Genomic DNA, 19,626 nt, shown 5'->3' on the forward strand with positions numbered 1-19,626 from the left:
AAAGGATTATTTGGATTGCCTGTTTGGAGTGACCTTTAAATGGTTCTACATAGGTAGGAACAACTGACTTATCATTTCAGAAAAAAAGAAAGAAAGAAATTGAAGTAGAACCCATAGTAGAGGACCTGGGTTAGACATGTATGCATATAATTTAGGAGAGGATAACTCAACTGTTCTAGGCTAATTTGAACTCAAGGAACAACTTGGGACGTGTGCCAAAATTGCTATCCGGGGCGAACAGGCCGAAAATTACCAATCCAAGATGGCTGCCGGTAGCCATATTGAAAAATCCATTGTTGAACCATTCACCACAGAAGTATGTGCAATACCTCATTTTATTGGTTTTTGGGTATGCGGAATCCATTAGTGACATCATTCTCATGATTGAAGGAAAAGGGAACAAGCTATGGTCAAGGGCAAGGTAAAAAACAACAACAAAAATTGGCCAAAATTGCAGTTTCACAGAAAATATGAGACAAACAGAATAACCCTACCTCAAACATGAAATCATGGAATTGGGAGTCCTATACGCATAATTTAGGAGAGTATAAGAAAGCAAGCATTTGATTAATATAAATAAATTGTATTTTCAATCGTACTATTATGATCAATGGGATGTTAACTTAAAGTGAAAAATACAAAACAAAACTTATTACTTTAGTAGGCAGCAATATCTTGAGAGCCTAAATGTTTAACAGCCAACAATACAACTTTTAACATCACATTATTACTGTTTATGTGTCACATAAATCAGGGTAGGGCGGCACGGTGGTGTAGTGGTTAGCGCTGTCGCCTCACAGCAAGAAGGTCCGGGTTCGAGCCCCGTGGCCAGCGAGGGCCTTTCTGTGCGGAGTTTGCATGTTCTCCCCGTGTCCGCGTGGGTTTCCTCCGGGTGCTCCGGTTTCCCCCACAGTCCAAAGACATGCAGGTTAGGTTAACTGGTGACTCTAAATTGACCGTAGGTGTGAATGTGAGTGTGAATGGTTGTCTGTGTCTATGTGTCAGCCCTGTGATGACCTGTCGACTTGTCCAGGGTGTACCCCGCCTTTCGCCCGTAGTCAGCTGGGATAGGCTCCAGCTTGCCTGCGACCCTGTAGAAGGATAAAGCGGCTAGAGATAATGAGATGAGATGAGATAAATCAGGGTCAGGAACATGAAGAGTAACACAATAATAATACCGTAATACCGGCGGCCATCTTGGATTGGTAATTTTCAGGTTGTTCACGCCGGATAGCGATTTTGGCACACATCCCAAGTTATTCCTTGGGGTCAAATTAGCCTATAATAGTTGAGCTATCCTCTTCTAAATTATGTGCATACATGTCTAAGGCAGGTCCTAGACTACCAAGAGTCTGAGCTTTGAAAACCACATTAATTCTAAACAAACTTGGCCTTTGTAATTACAACTTGAAAGATGAGAAACTATAGTTGCATATATGCATAGATCAAGATTCAGAGGGGAAGAATAACATTAAGAAAATTACTATAATTTTTTTCATAACTCAAATATCAAAATGTCCTCAAGAACTGACCAGTTTGGAAGGGGACAGAGATAAAATCCTTGTTATTTCCAGAAGCTGTTCTCTTGATACCATTAGAACTGGACCCCAGACTCACACTCAAATGTGTCTCTGTGAATTGTAAATCAGATTTTCTTCTGTTGCTGTTTCCGATCTACACTCCTGTATGGGTCGGACTGTTGGTGTATGATGGAGTATGATCTGACCAAGTTGTCGTCCTTCCACACCACAAGTCTTTGCAAGATTCTCCACATATTCTGGCCAAAGAATATTTCCAACCAAGACCTGCTACTTTGCTGCAAGCAAGAGGACATGGCCACAATTATTAACCAAGAGACTCTGGAGATGGCTTGGACGTGTGTTGCGGAGGGAGACAAACTCAAACATCAAAATAGCCCTTCACTGGACACCAGAGGGATGGCGCAAATGAGGGAGGCCCAAGACAACCTGACAGAGAACAACTGAGACAGAAATGAAGTCCCTCAAACACACTTGGGGACACTGACAATGATGGCCCAGGACAGGCAGAGTTGGAGTTCCTTTGTTGCTGCCCTAAGCACCAGTGGGTCTAATGGGTAGATGATGATGATGATTATGAAGAAGAATTGTGAAGCAGCTGGGATGAATATCAGCACCCCCAAGTCTGAGGCCTCTGGTTCTCTCCTGGAAAAGTCCCTGTAATTCCCTGGAAGTCAGGGATGGGATGCTCTGGTACAGCATTGAAAATGGCAGGGGGTCATCGAGGCCTTGACTGAGGTGTGTGATTTAAGATTTTACTTTGGGCTTTCCTCACAAATCTTTTATTGTAGATGTCCTGTCTGGGTGGGTGAGTGATGAATTGAGCTGTTTTTGCCAATAAGAATGAAAATGCCATAGAAGACCCCAATGCAGCTGGTCAGTATGTTTTTCACTGTGTAGATCTCATTTTTGGTTTCTAAAGAGTGTACATTCTTGGCATAACTCTAACTCTACTCCCTCAAAGGTTCTTTGGATGGCTAGGCTCTCTAAATGGGTTAGTCTGGTTAGGTCATATGCTAAAGATGGTGGCCAAATGAATGGCCCAAACTTTGAGTACGCATCCTAGGGTACCATCTGAACCAGCGACTTTCTGCACATGTAATCTAGTCAGGAATTTCCTCACTTCATCCTTGAACAGCAAAAGGGTTTTATTTGGATACCTTTCTGAAAGGGAATACCTCTCTTGTATGGAAAACCTTAAGGGATAACCATTTAGGGTGCTAGTAGATGGATCCTTTATTGTAAGAGTGCAGTAATTTGGTCTCTGACTGTCATATCATCTGCAAAGTTAATCATGGAATTTGATTCAGTTTTGGGACCAACTATGGTTATCCAGAATATAAATTATTGGTGAGCGGATTCATTCTTGTGGAGCCAATGCATTAAGTCTGAGTGTGAATGAGGTGTAATCGCTTAGCTAAACAGACTGGGGTCTGCTAGTGATAAAGTTTCAAATCCTTTTTCAGAGTGTGTTGTTTTGACCTAGAGTTCAGAGTTTAAATACTAGCTATGCAGGAAAAATGGTGTTAAATGGTGGGTTAAATGGTGGGTTGAAGTTATTAAACAGCATTCTTCCATAAATGGTCTTTTCTTCGGATGTGTCAGTGTTGTGTATTAGTTCTGGATTACTTTGCTCATGAGAAAAAACAACGATGGTCCGGTGTGCATTAGGAATGTAACTGAATACAGATACTTTATTATCGTCGTCATCATGGCCAGACTCGATCCGGGCTTAAGGCAAACCATGTTTGGTTGACTTAGCCAGAATTGCAACAGTAGGGTGGCCAGTTCCTTTCTGCACACACACACACACACACACACACACACACACACACACACACACACACACACACACACACACACTTGTGGGCAATTTAGAGTAGCTAGTTAACCTAACTGCATGCCTTTGGACTGTGGGGGAAACCAGAGCACCTGGAAGAAACCCACGCAGACACGGGCAGAACACGCAAACTCCACACAGAAAGGCCCCCGTCGGTCACTGGGCTCAAATCCAGAACCTTCTTGCTGTAAGGGTCTTGCTTGACAGTGCTCACCACGGCACCACCGTGCCACCCATACTTTATTATACATTAGATTATTAAGAGTGAGCAGATAATGTTTTATAAACAGATACAAATACAGATATGAATACGAGTTGTGCTAATCTATTTTTATAAAGAAGTTCACAACGTATCTGGTTGTGACTAGAGATGTGCAGCAGGACTGGAATCCTGCAGGATGCAACAAAATGTATTTGCAGTTTTCATTCATTCATTCCAGTCACTGCCTGATCAGGGTCATGGCGATTTAAACTAGGCTACTAGGTTGTTTATATTTTGAGAACTAATTTTTGAGAACTAAATTCATTAAAAAATATCATAAGAATGAGCTAACAAAAATAAGATTTGTATAAGGGGGATTAAAAAAAAAAGTCCCATACACATCTCGAGCTGAGATTGATTAAAAACTTAGGTGATGATGCTGTGTTTGAGGAACTGTCAGAGCCAGAACTCACACACCATTCTAACATCACTGGCACTTCTATTTCTGGGTTCTTATCTCATCTCATTATCTCTAGCCGCTTTATCCTGTCCTACAGGGTCGCAGGCAAGCTGGAGCCTATCCCAGCTGACTACGGGCGAAAGGCGGGGTACACCCTGGACAAGTCGCCAGGTCATCACAGGGCTGACACATAGACACAGACAACCATTCACACTCACATTCACACCTACGCTCAATTTAGAGTCACCAGTTAACCTAACCTGCATGTCTTTGGACTGTGGGGGAAACCGGAGCACCCGGAGGAAACCTACGCGGACACGGGGAGAACATGCAAACTCCACACAGAAAGGCCAAGGGGCTCGAACTCGGACCTTCTTGCTGTGAGGCGACAGCACTAACCACTACACCACCGTGCCGCCGGGTTATTATTATTATTATTATTATTATTATTATTATTATTATTATGTGGTAGTGTATTTTTTTAGGCACTAGGATGGTAACTGTAGCGTTAAAGATGAAGCAGTCTGGGTTGGTCACGTAGTAAAGATGATGGCCAACTGAAAGGCACAAACTCTAAGTAAACATCCTATGGTAACATCTGGACCAGTAGAGCTTTGTGCATGTGTGCTCTAGTCAGGAATTTGCTCGCTTCATCCTTGGACAGAAAGAGTAACTGGCTGATTCAACATTATTTCAAAGTGGGAATAAAAGGTCATCCAGAAGTAGGCAACATAGCAGCTGGGACACTATTAATTTTGGTCTTGTAGTCAGTAATTGTCTGAATTCCATGATCCAAGTTATTGAGAAAATAGTTTTCTATTTGCAGTTTGTAATTGTTTTAGCAGCCTTGCTGGCATGAAAACTTCCCCTTGGCTGGATCTGAACCCTAAACTTCAGTGTTTGGTTTCGGGAGTCTTTTAGAGAGACAGAATGATTGAAATCACCAGCAATGATGTCTGTGGTTTCTGGGTGAAGAGAGTATATAGAATGTATCTCTATTTGACAGGACGTTAACTCATGTTGCTGAATGTGAAGTCTAAAACACTGCAGTAAAGCTATCTTCCATAAGATTTTGCACTGGGTTGTTTGTCTGACATTCAAGTTCCTTTGGTTGGCATGAGTGTTGACATCAAGACTACCTAAACTGAGACCAAGTCATGACCAAGACCAGAGTGTATCAAGACTGAGACAAGACCAAGATATTGAGGGGTTGAGACCAAGTCGAGACCAAGACCAAGGCAGGGCGAGACCGAGTCAAGACCAGGACCAGACCAATGTGTGTGAAGGAGGGTGGGGGAGGGGTGACGGCCATTAACAGGAAGAGAATTTACAAATTAGCAATGAGTCACATTATTGGTTGTATTTGAAGCAGGAAATTTTACATCCAATCACAGTAACAATGTTAACAAACAAATCAGACAATGCGCAGGCAATTTAGTGAAATAACCACAGTTATGGTCTTGACCGGTCTTAAAATAAAATCCTGAATCCTCTTTGCCTGAGACTGAGACAAGACCGAGTGAAAATACAATCGATTCCAAGACAAGACAGAGACCTTCAAAAAGTGCCCTTGAGACCGGTCTCAAGTACTACAACACTAGTTGGCATTGTCACTTCTTTGGCTGCTTGATCACTCCGTCCCTGGTGCACAGGACAAAAGGCCTAATGCAGCCTAGGTCTGGAAAGAGTTTTCACACTTTAACTTTCTTCTAGAACAGAGTTTATTTGCACCAAAAATTTGTTTGCTCAAGAACCTAGAAGCAGTACCTTTGGTCCAACAGGGGTCTGGGGCTCATTTTCAGGGTCATGTGTGAAACTGATCCAGTTCTGGGGTTGCAATATCAAATACAGGGATTTGTTTCGATTTGTCAAGTCACTTCCTGCATGGAAATAAGCCCAGACAATATTGCCGACAGTATTTCGTCAAAGTGTGAAAACACCCATCTAGAACATTTCCAATGTTCATAAGGTTGGCCAATAATGTATGCAAAGAAGTCCTCATCAAGTATAATACAAATTATTATAGCCACGTTCACTGGATATGACCAATCGCGTGCTCTGATTGGCTACTCTACTACTAGGCTATCAGCTTATATACCATGAGTAGAGAAAAACAAAATAGCGGCGCGTATTGCCGAACCAACTGAGGACGAAATAAAAACTCTACTCGAAAACAAAACCCCGCAAAATACAAAAAAAGCAACAAAATATGGAATGAAAGTATTTGATGGTAAGAACGTATCTTTTTGTATTTTTCAAGAATTATCATCAGAGCATTTTTCACAAATTGCTCCTGTCATTTCGCCGGTTTGTTTACGTTCTAAGTGGAAATGATTATTGTCGGACATTTGGTATAATTTAATTTGCAAAAATTAAAAATAAAAATGCTCTGTCTCTCAAAATCCAGTGAATGTGGATAGACTAAAACAGTTATTCCACTCAGTCTCGTCGTACATGGCTTATAGCCGACTCGGTGCTATATTATGCGCCTCGTCAGCTCATGTGCGACTCGATTTTGCGGAATAATTGTTAATTAAACAGAAAATAATAATAATAATGCATGGTGTAAAAGTCGGGAACCAATGGGAACCAATGTCTTGAGCAAAAGCCTTGATCTGAATATGTTGAGCAAAAATGTACAAAAATGTGCTAGAGCAACTGAGAAAATGCACAGAGCGTAAGCGTGAACATGTAGAACCGAGATTGTAAATAATAAATACAAAATTAACTCAATGTAGCTTTGCTCTCATTGGTTCCCAACTTGTCAGACACATTTATTATAACTACAGATGGAGCTAGCTCTGCCGCTTCTGGAAGTAGGTGATGATGTGTAAATGAGGTATTTAGGAGAATAAGAAATGCATCGTCAGCAATTTACTTCACTCTCTGAATGTGTATTAAATGTTTATTCCACTAGCACACCATGTTCAGCATAAAGAGGCTGTCTCCACTTACAACCAGGCTTTAATATATGACCAATATAAACTACACATACAGTACACCACTAAACATGAAACTGACTCAAATATTTTACGCTCCAGAACCTTAGAAAAACATTGGCCCCGTTTCATGGAAAAACCAAAAACATCTTCATGAAACACTTGGATGTGAGAGCACTGTAACTTCAGCCCAATCAGTGACTAAACAGATATCTTGTGTGTGTTTGTGTATGTTCACTGCCTTCAGATGTTATCATGAAAAGGACACAACCTTTCCCAGCTGCCCCTTCAAACAACCAGGACTCAATCGGCCATCATTTGTGTGGGAGGCATGCCAAGAGGAAAGACAATATTGTTTCAGACCTGGAGACAATAACCCTCTTTCACAAGGAATAGCACAGCTATACAGCTGCGGGCCAAGGAGCAAAATCAATCACTACTGTCCTGAAACGGACAAGCAGTTATCTTCATCCAGCAGCGATAGCCTTAATTAGCTCGAAGAATCAAACACTAATAGGCATCATGATCTTCAAAGACCTTCCCTGAATGCCAGCTTTTTAAAGCTGTTCTGCTTATTTCGAAAAAGATGAGCCCTTTATAATGGATGTATATTATAAGACAGTTTCAATGGGCCATTATAAAGATTATACGGCACTGGAATTGTATATTTACCCTCTTAAATAGTTACTGTGGCAAGGACGTCTGAGTAAATATCATCTAAGATGTTGACCTTTCTCAGTAATTACAGACTCAACACAGATCTCGGGTACACACTCCACTACACACACACTCACAAAGTCTAAATATTATTCCTAATCAAGATCAGTTCATTGCATTTTGATTGTTTCATTAAAGCTACACAGCCTTTCAATTTTATAAAATCAGTAAAATTTAGTTTCCTCTGAAATTTAGTCATTGTAATATATGTTTATTTCTGCAACATCACAAAAAAAAGCTCTTTAAGGGGTTTCCGTAGCAAATAATGTGCATAAAATCACTCGCTTCGTGCAGTCAAGCAGACAGAGGAAGTCCAGTATTCAGTTGCATGACTTTTCTTAGCGGTTTTACCGGAAGTGAAATAGCTGGTGGTCTAAACAACTGCCGTAGTGCAAACAACTAGCGATAACTTATCCGAGTACGCTCGTAATCTAGAAGCCACTGCTCACTTTAGATATATTCAGAAGATTGCTTTGTGCAATGGAATCGACCCCTACAGTCTGGGAAAGAAGGATTTGTCATACGATCTTGAAAACTACCCTTCAGTAGAGTTCCCCGACATCTCGAACTATCTGGTGTTGCAGACGTCCTTCTACACCGCAAAACAGATGAAAGCATGGAAAAGTATGGAGGCCTACAACTTTTTTGTATGTGGCTGGGTAAAGGACCTCGGTATCAAGTCGCTGCCCAATGAATCCTGTATTGTTGTTGCCCGTGTAAGTATGTTTTTTAAAGCTTTTCGTTTGCGTCTTTACAACGAAGCACTGCGAGTTGAAATGTAAACAAACAACAGTTCGCTTGATTCTCACTTGTGTTGGCTCTTATCTCTCAGCTAAATCGTTCACAAAGATCATCAGAAACCCCTTTAAAGACCTGGATCTTAGTTAAACAAGACAGAGAAGTGATCACGGCGCATTGTAACTGCATGGCTGGGGAAGAATTTTGTCGCGACCTTCATACGTATGGACTTTGTGAGGAGTGAGGACTAAACGAAGAAACAGCTGGGGACTTTAGCGCTTCGTGACTAAAAAAGTACCGTAAAATAACGACACATAGCAAGAAAAGTACTTGGAAAACACTAAGGACATAGCTGAGAGGGAAATACAAACCTTTCACCAAGCGATCACTGCAAACTCAGTGAGAGGTTCAAAAGCCACCTTTCTCGACGTCTTTTTGTGAAATCCTGTGTTCGTTCACCCTTTTTTATTAGTTCACTGGGAACCCTGAAGAAACTTTTATCTGTTTTACGGTTTGATCGATTTGAACAACCTAAAACAACGCAAGCATAAGCCATTTTTCATGCAAGTGAGCAATGCACCTTCTCTGTACAAATGCTTTGTCAACTGAGCTTTGGTAGACCACCAGCTAAAGTTTTGAATAACTAATGAGGCGGATGTGACGTCACGTGAAACCCAGCAATGTGCATGCACAGGTTTACCTGCTTCTTCTTCTTTTGGGTTTTACAGCAGCTAGCATCCAGTGTTGCATTACTGCCATCTACAGGTTTACCTTTGACCGTGCACTGACAGTTCCATCATTCTGTCACTAAACGAACAGCTGATCACACTGAGGTGCTCGCTGACCGCCGATATTTATTAGCTTGGCCCTGCGTTTCCTTTCCTTCACAACATAACGTCTTTTCTTTTCGCTTTCCGTTACTGTAGTCGGTCTTTCACGTTTCATACCCCTTCATGTTTCTTCTCCCTTTATACCAACGATTGCACCTCAAGAGACCCGTCTGTTAAACTCCTGAAATTTGCGGACGATACAACGGTCATCGGCCTCATCCGGGACGGTGACGAGTCTGCATACAGATGGGAGGTTGAACGACTGGTCTGGTGGTGCGGTCAGAACAATCTGGAACTGAACACGCTCAAAACTGTGGAGATGACAGTGGACTTTAGGAGGAGCCCCCTCCACTCTGCTGCCCATCACCATCACCAACAACACTGTGACTGCTGTTGAAAGCTTCAGGTTTCTGGGTTCCACAATCTCTCGGGACTTGAAGTGGGAGACCAACACAGTCATTATCATCAAAAAGGCTAAGCAGAGGTTGTACCTTCTGCGCCAACTCAGGAAGCTCAACCTGCCTAAGGAGCTGCTGACACAATTCTACACTGCCATCATTTAGTCTGTTCTTTGCTCTTCCATCACTGTTTGGTTTGGATCGGTCACCATACAGGAGAAGAACAGACTGCAACGGACAATAAGGTCTGCAGTGAAAATTATTGGTGTCAACCTGCCCTCCATTCAAGACCTATACCTGTCCAGAGTCAGGAAACGGGCAGGTAACATCTCTGCGGACCCATCACACCCTGGTCACAAAATGTTTGAACTTCTCCCCTCAGGGAGGCGATATAGATCACTGTATGCAAAAACAACCAGACACAAGAATAGTTTCTTCCCTCAGGCTGTCTCTGTGATGAACAGCTAAAATCCAGATTCATATATCAATAATATCACTTGCAAAATATCTGCACACTCATACAGTCATTCTGTGCTCACTGATACTTATATTATATTTATACTTATTTATATTTACTATTTCATCTTTGCACTATGTACCATACTGCACCAAAACAGAAAATCCTTTCTGTGATAAACAGCTAAAATCCAGACTCATATCAGTAATATCACTTGTAAAATATCTGAACACTCATACCGTCATTCTGTGCACACTGTATACTTTATATTTATTTATCTATTTCATACTTGACTTACCTGGATTACTTTGCACTATGCACCTATTGCACCCCCTCTTTTTTTGTTTGTTTGTTTGTTTTGTGTATACGCTTTTTATCTGTTTTGTACTATGAGAGCTAAGTGAAACCGGAGTCAAATTCCTCGTGTGTGTCCACATACCTGGCAATAAAGTGTTTCCGATTCTGATTTCTAATTCTGATTCATTCGCGCACTCACGTCCTCCGTTTTTCTCTCCTGTTTCAAATTTGTATCCCACAATGCCTTGCACAAACAGGGAAAGCCCACTACGTGATGCATGACATAGTATCTTGAATTGGGTCATGGTGAAGCAGGAAAAAATAGCAGCGAATTTAGTAGCCTGGGCCCGCCCATCCTAAGCGTGACGCAACACGAGGGCCTGTTCCGAACTCGGAGAGCTTTGAAGTCGCGTTAGCCAGGCTACGAATTTAGGGCCATGTGGCTCTAAATTCATTAATTGTTCTATTTTTAAAAAACCTTCTAAAATTGGAAGTCTGTGATTTGAATTCAGTAGCTTTTGGTCCACTAAACAAAAATAACTGGGTGTCGGGGGAAATTCTTTTTATGACCTACACTTGAAAAATCTGAAAGGCAGGATAGCTTTAAACAATTTCACCTCTTTTATATTGAAATCAGTGACGCTCTGGTTTATGTCAGATATATAAACTTTTCATATCAGCAATACCTGAATGCATTTGGACACTGTCACATCAAACACTCAAACACTTTCACCCACCTGACAAGCGGCTGTCCATTAGAAATCGACAGACTCCACCCATGTCCATGAAAGCCCCAAGAAACGCTGGTATAATGTTGACCTAAGATGAGACAGGACCGTTGTTTCAAAATAAAAAAAAATAAAAATAAAAATCACTCAGCTGAATGTTTTAAATACCATTATACTACAGCAGTGTTGAATTCTCAAATCTGATTGGTCAGAAGGTCTCATCTCATCTCATTATCTCTAGCCGCTTTATCCTTCTACAGGGTCGCAGGCAAGCTGGAGCCTATCCCAGCTGACTATGGGCGAAAGGCGGGGTACACCCTGGACAAGTCGCCAGGTCATCACAGGGCTGACACATAGACACAGACAACCATTCACACTCACATCCACACCTACGGTCAATTTAGAGTCACCAGTTAGCCTAACCTGCATGTCTTTGGACTGTGGGGGAAACCAGAGCACCCGGAGGAAACCCACGCGGACACGGGGAGAACATGCAAACTCCGCACAGAAAGGCCCTCGCCGGCCCCGGGGCTCGAACCCGGACCTTCTTGCTGTGAGGCGACAGCGCTAACCACTACACCACCGTGCCGCCCTGGTCAGAAGGTATTGAATATTTTTCAATCCAGCAAAGCCTGGACAATAGCGCTGGATGTAATACAAATTATAGGTTTATACACCGATCAGCCATAATATTATGACCACTGAGAGGTGAAGTGAATTACAGTGATTCTCTCATTACAATGGCGCCTGTCACAGGGTGGAATATATTCGGCAGTGGGATAACCGGTGAACCGGCGACAGGGTCATGGGTATTGAAGGCTCATTGATTCAGATGGGGCACGAAGGCTAGCCCATATGGTCCAATCCCACAGAAGGGCTACTGTAGCACAAAGTGCTGAAAAAGTTAATACTGACACCTTTCTATTTTAGCCAGCTGTAATTTGTTCAGCAGTTTGTGCTACAGAAGCTCTTCTGTGGGACTGGACCACTTTTGGTAGGAACTAACCACTGCATACCAGGAACACCCCACAAGATGTGCCATTTTGGAGATGCTCAGACCCAGTCATCTAGCCATCACAATTTGTCCCTTGTCAAAGTCACTCAGATCCTTACACTTGCCCATTTTTCCTGCTTCCAACACATCAACTTCGAGAACTGACTGTTCACTTGCTGCCTAATATATCCCACTGCTTGACAGGTGCCACTATAATGAGATAATCAATAGTATTGACTTCACCTGTCAGTGGGTTTAATGTTACAGCTGATCGGTGTATTAATGTGCTCGTTCTAATTTGTATTGTTTTACACTGACTAATTAAACTCTACAGTTTAATAAGTGCTTTTGTAATAGTCAATTTTCCTACTACGGGAAGTCTTCGGACCAACAACTCTGCATTTTTTTTTTTGTCTAAAACAACTGTTTAAAACTGAGAATAACTGTTTAAAGCTGTGATACAAGCAGTAACAGGAACTAAATTTTCTTTTTTTTTTGACTTCGTGCAACATTAATTTGACTTATAAATGTATAAAAATTATGCTGTGACTAAAAAAAATCATCTTGTTTATCGTTATACAGGGCGGCACAGTGGTGTAGTGGTTAGCGCTGTCGCCTCACAGCAAGAAGGTCCGGGTTCAAGCCCCGTGGCCAGCGAGGGCCTTTCTGTGTAGAGTTTGCATGTTCTCCCTGTGTCTGCGTGGGTTTCCTCCGGGTGCTCCGGTTTCCTCCACAGTCCAAAGACATGCAGGTTAGGTTAACTGGTGACTCTAAATTGACCGTAGGTGTGAATGTGAGTGTGAATGGTTGTCTGTGTCTATGTGTCAGCCCTGTGATGACCTGGCGACTTGTCCAGGGTGTACCCCGCCTTTTGCCCATAGTCAGCTGGGATTGGCTCCAGCTTGCCTGCGACCCTGTAGAACAGGATAAAGCGGCTAGAGATAATGAGATGAGATCGTTATACAGTTTGACATTGGGACACATCATACCACCCTATTATTGACTATCACCCTACAGCAAAATGCCACATAGTGTTTTATTCCTTACTGAACGTATAGTACACAATGGTGTTTGCATTAAATTTGTCAATACAGTACCACATATTAACACAAATCCTCTAAACACAAGAGGTGAGAGGATGATGTGATACCCAGAAACTTATCTTTGGAATTGCATACTAAGATTGCTAGTCAAGACTATGCTAGCTAATATTAGAGCAGTGGCTACAATTATCGACACCTTTTCAGATTTACCAATAAAAAACAGTTTTACAAAGGTGAGTTTCAGTTACAACAGTTGTTACTCTTTAATTAATCAACTGTAAGACCTTTTGATCTTGTCATCTGATGACACAGCTCGTTACCTGAGATGGAATTTTATTTAGCACGATCAGTAATTTGAGGAAAACTCGGACATTATCATCGCAGGTGAGCACGGTGGAAAGATCATGGACATGTTTTTACTGATCAAATTCACTGATATTTCATGATCTCCTTGTCGAAACCTACTTTGTTTCTTACTCTTTCATTTGACAGTCACTGTTTTGTATCTAAACGCGCGTTTGAGAAGTCACGCACGTGAGGTGTCGATAATAGTGATCACTTTCACCGGTGTCCATTATTATCGACACCCTGTGGGATTAAGTGACATTTACAACTGTTATGGATCGATCTTTGTGGAACATTGTTGAAGTAGATGAAGTACTTTAAAAAAAAAAGGGCTGTGATTTATAATATTTTTTTCTGATTCATAACAGAATGGATTGTTTATAGAGTATTTGGAATCCTATTGCAATAAATAGAATTGGACCGGAATTAAATTCCTAGCGTACAAAAAATTACATGCTTGAAATATTCAGATTTTTCTATTCCATTCAGAATTTTTTTTTTTTTGCAGTTTGTTGTAAATATCTACCACATATTACAATATCAGTAGACATTTTATATTTTGGGCGGCACGGTGGTGTAGTGGTTAGCGCTGTCGCCTCACAGCAAGAAGGTCCGGGTTCGAGCCCCGGGGCCGGCGAGGGCCTTTCTGTGTGGAATTTGCATGTTCTCCCTGTGTCCGCGTGGGTTTCCTCCGGGTGCTCCGGTTTCCCCCACAGTCCAAAGACATGCAGGTTAGGTTAACTGGTGACTCTAAATTGACCGTAGGTGTGAATGTGAGTGTGAATGGTTGTCTGTGTCTATGTGTCAGCCCTGTGATGACCTGGCGACTTGTCCAGGGTGTACCCCGCCTTTCGCCCATAGTCAGCTGGGATAGGCTCCAGCTTGCCTGCGACCCTGTAGAAGGATAAAGCGGCTAGAGATAATGAGATGAGATGAGATTTTATATTTTGATTCGAGGAATGACATGTGACCTTTGACCGGGATTTTCATGCAGTTACAGTGTCAATTCCATGTTGACATTTTTTGGTAAACTACAAAACTAGAAATTAATACAAACAACAACGAATGATTAACAAAATGTGATCTACGAACATACTTAGAAAGTGGAACAAAAATATTTTCTGAAGCAGGTTAGACATTATTAGTTCATTTCTTTACAAACATTAGACTTACTTCCTCATTTACGTAAACACCAATATCAATATATTTATATAAAAGATATTTTGTACTAAATATAAGTCGATGTAAAACAAATTTTAAATAAAAACTATGTTTTGTTAACTTAATACCACATACCGATTTTTTAAAAATAAATAATCATATGGATATCAATAATTGTGGAACGGTGTCAATAACTGTGGACAAAGGTGTCAATACTTGTGGAACGGTGTCACGTGATCTGATATGCTTAGTAATCAGGAATTGACTTTTTTTTTCCAGTAGAAGTTTTAGTAACTATTCATTCACAATTTACATATTGAAAGTCTTTTCTACTTTTGCAACGGCCAAAAGATATTGTGTTGTTGATAATTGTAGCCGCCATGCTAGTTACAAAAATCTTTTTTTTTTAAACTGTTATTGTTAGATTGTGTTATCTACTGCTGGTAAATAAATCAGTGAGAATATAACAATGCAAATTAAGACTTAGATAATGAAATGGCATTTGTATCTACCTGTAACAAATGCAGGCTATTTTACTAGCAATTAGCTAGCAAGATAGCTAAGGTGGTACGTTAGTTAGTCACTGCATATTTTGGTAGGTTTTACTACTGTTAAATATATAAACCACAAAAATACCATCTGATAAATGTGATCTAGTTTAGTAGCAGTTAGTTAGTTAACTTAGAAAACTAGCTAATGTTAGTCATGAACACTTTTAGACAGGTTTGTCTACTGTGAAGCAAATTATTCCTGAGAATGCGATAAGTCGGGGTGTCGTGGCTCAGGTGGCTTAGGCCATGTACACACGTAGCCGGGTATTTTTAAAACCGAACATTTTCCCCCCCTCCGTTTATAAAAATGTTTTATCCACACCACCTCGTCTTCGAAAAAAATCCCTTCCACACATAACCGAACATCTGCATTTTCAATCACATTCATAAGCATTCCAAACCTGTAGATGGCATTATTTCCACAAATCCTACCCCCTAATCACATCAGAATAGCCCTCTGTTGGCGTCACTTCCGCCTAAACATAAAACATGGCGCCAAGCTCGTTCGTCTGGACAGACTCGGAGACAGAATTGCTTCTAAACGCAATTTTGGAGTATAAACTTCAAAAGACGCAAGAAAACGTTGATTGGGAATCTTGTCAGTAGTTGGGCTTCTAAAATTAAACATTTAAATAGCACCTGCACAATAATTAACGCTTTCAAGGCACTACTCCGATCCATTACTCTTTGTCCATGCTTAATCTGGCTTCTGCAGTAAACAAAGGTCGCACGTTTGACGTCAGGGCAGATTTGTTGTCATTTTTTTGGCGCAGATTGTGACGTTCTAAAACGCAAAACTCCGGTTATCTCTGTCTACACGAAAAGGCATACACGGAGTTTTCAAAAATCTTCACTTTGCCCGGAGTTTTTTTAAATATTCGTTTTTGATGTGTTTTCATGTGGATGACAGGCCAAAACGTAGAAAAATATCTTCGATTTAGCAGATACCCGGCTACGTGTGGACGGGGTCTAAGGCACCATACCATAAATCCGGGGACCGGGTTCGATTCCGACCTGAGGTCATTTCCCAATCCCTCTCCCGCTCATTTCCTGTCTCTACACTGTCCTATCCAATAAAGGTGAAAAAAGCCCAAAAAATATATTTAAAAAAAGAGAGAATGTGATAAGTCTAGAATCAGATACTGAAATGTCACGTGTCTACCTGTGGGGGAAAAAAAGCAAGGCCATGTACGGAGTGTTAACTAGCCAGCTAGCTATTAGTGATATTAGGTTATTTATGGATATAGAGATGTTCCTATGCTATTTTAAGCAATTTATTTTTCTAGACAGATTATTATATGGTTTGAAATGACACGCTCAGGGTTCTGAGAATCTGCTGTCCATTAATACTTGAGCCAATAAACAACAGTTGTCCATGGATGTTATAAAAGATATAATTGGCTCGTCAGCTTGGTTACAGTGGCACGGTAAGATACGTTAACTGTGTGTTAGCTTTACTTGGACAGTTTATTTGTACAGGGAGCCGAGATCACAGCATGAAGGAGTGCTCTTTCTCAGCTCTGGGTTCGAGCCATGCTGAGGTCTGCCTTCTATAAATATTTTTTAACTCCCAATCTCTTGGCTAGATCTGATTTCCCATCCATTTCCAACAACACAAAACAGGAAGAAGTGCAATTTCATGAAATTGCTTTCATATCATACTATACTACATAGGAGAATTCTTTTATACGGTACTGAGCCTAAGCGTGATGTGTACAGCTGGTTTTCTTACCCTCTGGTACGGCTGAGAATGGGCAAAGTTGATTTTTCGAAGGCAACTCTTTTCTGTTCCTTTGAGACATATCAAGAGAGACCATTCCTGACCATCTGTGGACAGAGAGGATGAGAGAATAATGAAATGAGTGGGGGGAAATAAGACGGAAATGTGTGTGAGAGGTTATGCTTCAGAGTTTTTATAGCACTCAAAAGCACAATGAAAGTAGATTATATAAGCCTAGAGCAACAAATAACGAAATAATGGAAGAAAGTGTGATGAAAATGAATAGAGGACTAATTCTTCATGGTTGCAGACTTAGTGTTCAATCCCCCATTGAGCCTGATGTTCCTAATTAACCTGCTGTAACAAACATGCAAACCAAAGTAAAACTCAAAAAGTTGAATTATCCAGAATCCCATGCTGACCTTCTAATTCCTGTGGGCAATTTAGCATGGAAAAGGTCTGGATTTCCAATAGATAATACACTCACGATCAAGCTTAGAGACTCAAACAAGCACTTCGAGAGGAAGAAACATGTCAAATCTACTGTTTTAAGAGGCAGGAAAGTGTAAGAGATTGAAACGAGACACATCTGGGAGTAATTGTGGTGGCTAGCAGGGCTGGAGGAAATGGGTTGTGTGTGTTTAGTGTTGAACCCAGGCACTGTTTTGCGTGTGTGTGAGATTCTGAATGGCAGGAAGTAACATGCAAGACCTGAGGGCATTGTCGGAAATCTGCACTATTCAACTCCTCTAATAAATCTTAACTCGTGATATTATATTATTGCAGGTCTGCTATTGTCTGAAAATAATCAATCAACAACAGGGTAGTGTGATGCAGCCCATAGTGAAGCAGAGTTAAAGTTACAACTTCAAGTTGATTATTTTCCAATAATATCATGTACCAAAGTGTTTAATGACTACAGAAATGTGCTAATGAGTACTACACATCATACATTTCAACCTCCATGCACTCAAACACACACCACATTTTCTGTCACTATTTAAAGACAGACATGTCACTTCTCCAGCTGAGATATTTTCTTAGTAGTGTGTGTGTGTGTGTGTGTGTGTGTGTGTGTGTGTGTGTGTGTGTGTAAGAGAGACTAGCACGTGATCCGCCAGTCAAGCAGGCAAGCAGCTGCTTATGGTCTTCTTCTGAGTTAAGCATACAATAAATACCAGACATACATTTGTAAACACTGAATACACACCTCATTCACTCACTCACACACACACACACACACACACACACACACACACACACACACACACAAACTACCATTACATTAGCCTGATCATACCAATCAACCGTACATGCATGTGAAGCAGGATTATCTGAATATTACAATATACAGATATACAGTTAGCTCTTGAATTATTGGCACCCCAAAAATGCTTATTAAAAATACGTCTTTATGGTAAATTTTGCTTAATTTCAGCCTGCAAATATGACTGAAATCCAACATTTAATTTCAGTAAATTCATTCTAAGGAAAAAACACTTCTTTATAAAATATTTTCTGTTATAATGTAAATAATAAACAAGTTTAAGATGATTAAACTTATCCCTACACTGATTTTGTGACTGATTTTAAGCTTGACCTCATCTTAAGTTTTCTCATTTTATGCATTTATTTCTAGACAGACGCTAAACGGGCGGCACGGTGGTGTAGTGGTTAGTGCTGTCGCCTCACAGCAAGAAGGTCCGGGTTCGAGCCCCGTGGCCGGCGAGGGCCTTTCTGTGTGGAGTTTGCATGTTCTCCCCGTGTCCGCGTGGGTTTCCTCCGGGTGCTCCGGTTTCCCCCACAGTCCAAAGACATGCAGGTTAGGTTAACTGGTGACTCTAAATTGACCGTAGGTGTGAATGTGAGTGTGAATGGTTGTCTGTGTCTATGTGTCAGCCCTGTGATGACCTGGCGACTTGTCCAGGGTGTACCCCGCCTTTCGCCCGTAGTCAGCTGGGATAGGCTCCAGCTTGCCTGCGACCCTGTAGAAATGTGTAAAAAAATAATCTCGATGAGCTAATTAAGAGTCGTCAAGAGATGACATGTCCCCCCGGCCCCCACATGAAACCCCACTCCAAATTTTCCAAAGTTCAATTGGTTGACATGGAAATAGGGGAAAAAAAAAAAATCACAGAAATCCCAAACTGTCAAAAGGCACAACTCTTCTAGTCACTTAACATAACGGTCAGGTTTCATGAAAAAATTCCTAATAGATTTAGAGCTATGCTCCAGAAACTAAAATGTTTACAGACAGACAGACAGACAGACAAAGCGATAGCTATATCCCCCTGCATTATACAGTATGCCGGGGGGATAATAATCTTATAATTGACTTATAATAATCTCCTAAGAAGAAATATTAGATCAATTCATCCATATTCAAAATACTTTAACTTGCTAAGACATCAGTTTCTGCAGAGTAGGAATAAAAAGAAAAGAAAAAAAACAGCAATTTGAATCAGAAGAGCTGCTGCACTGATTTAAAAGCCTTGATTCAGTTCAGTAGATATTACTGCTAACCTGTGCATGTGTGTGAGAGAGAGAGCGTAACAAATACTTGTATCAAGCCAGTATTTGTTTAACTGTATTGTTTATTTCGTACCATATTGTATACTATATATCGAGAAAGAGGTCCTAATGATTACTCATCCTTAACAAGGGTGCC

The 19,626-nt window shown here is 41.0% G+C and overlaps 1 protein-coding gene across 1 annotated transcript in view; it reads right to left on the reverse strand.

Annotated features, from left to right (window-relative positions):
* Positions 1 to 19,626, reverse strand: part of cped1 (cadherin-like and PC-esterase domain containing 1) — a 208,136-nt gene that overhangs the window by 134,159 nt on the left and 54,351 nt on the right. The window contains exons 3-4 of the mRNA XM_060903332.1: positions 16,971 to 17,065; positions 11,154 to 11,235 (exon numbers count right to left, since the gene is read on the reverse strand). Of these exons, the coding sequence (XP_060759315.1) occupies positions 11,154 to 11,235; positions 16,971 to 17,065 (177 nt within the window). The remainder of the gene's footprint in view (positions 1 to 11,153; positions 11,236 to 16,970; positions 17,066 to 19,626) is intronic.

This window comes from Neoarius graeffei, chromosome 21 (assembly GCF_027579695.1).
Source record: "Neoarius graeffei isolate fNeoGra1 chromosome 21, fNeoGra1.pri, whole genome shotgun sequence".
Taxonomy (NCBI): domain Eukaryota; kingdom Metazoa; phylum Chordata; class Actinopteri; order Siluriformes; family Ariidae; genus Neoarius; species Neoarius graeffei.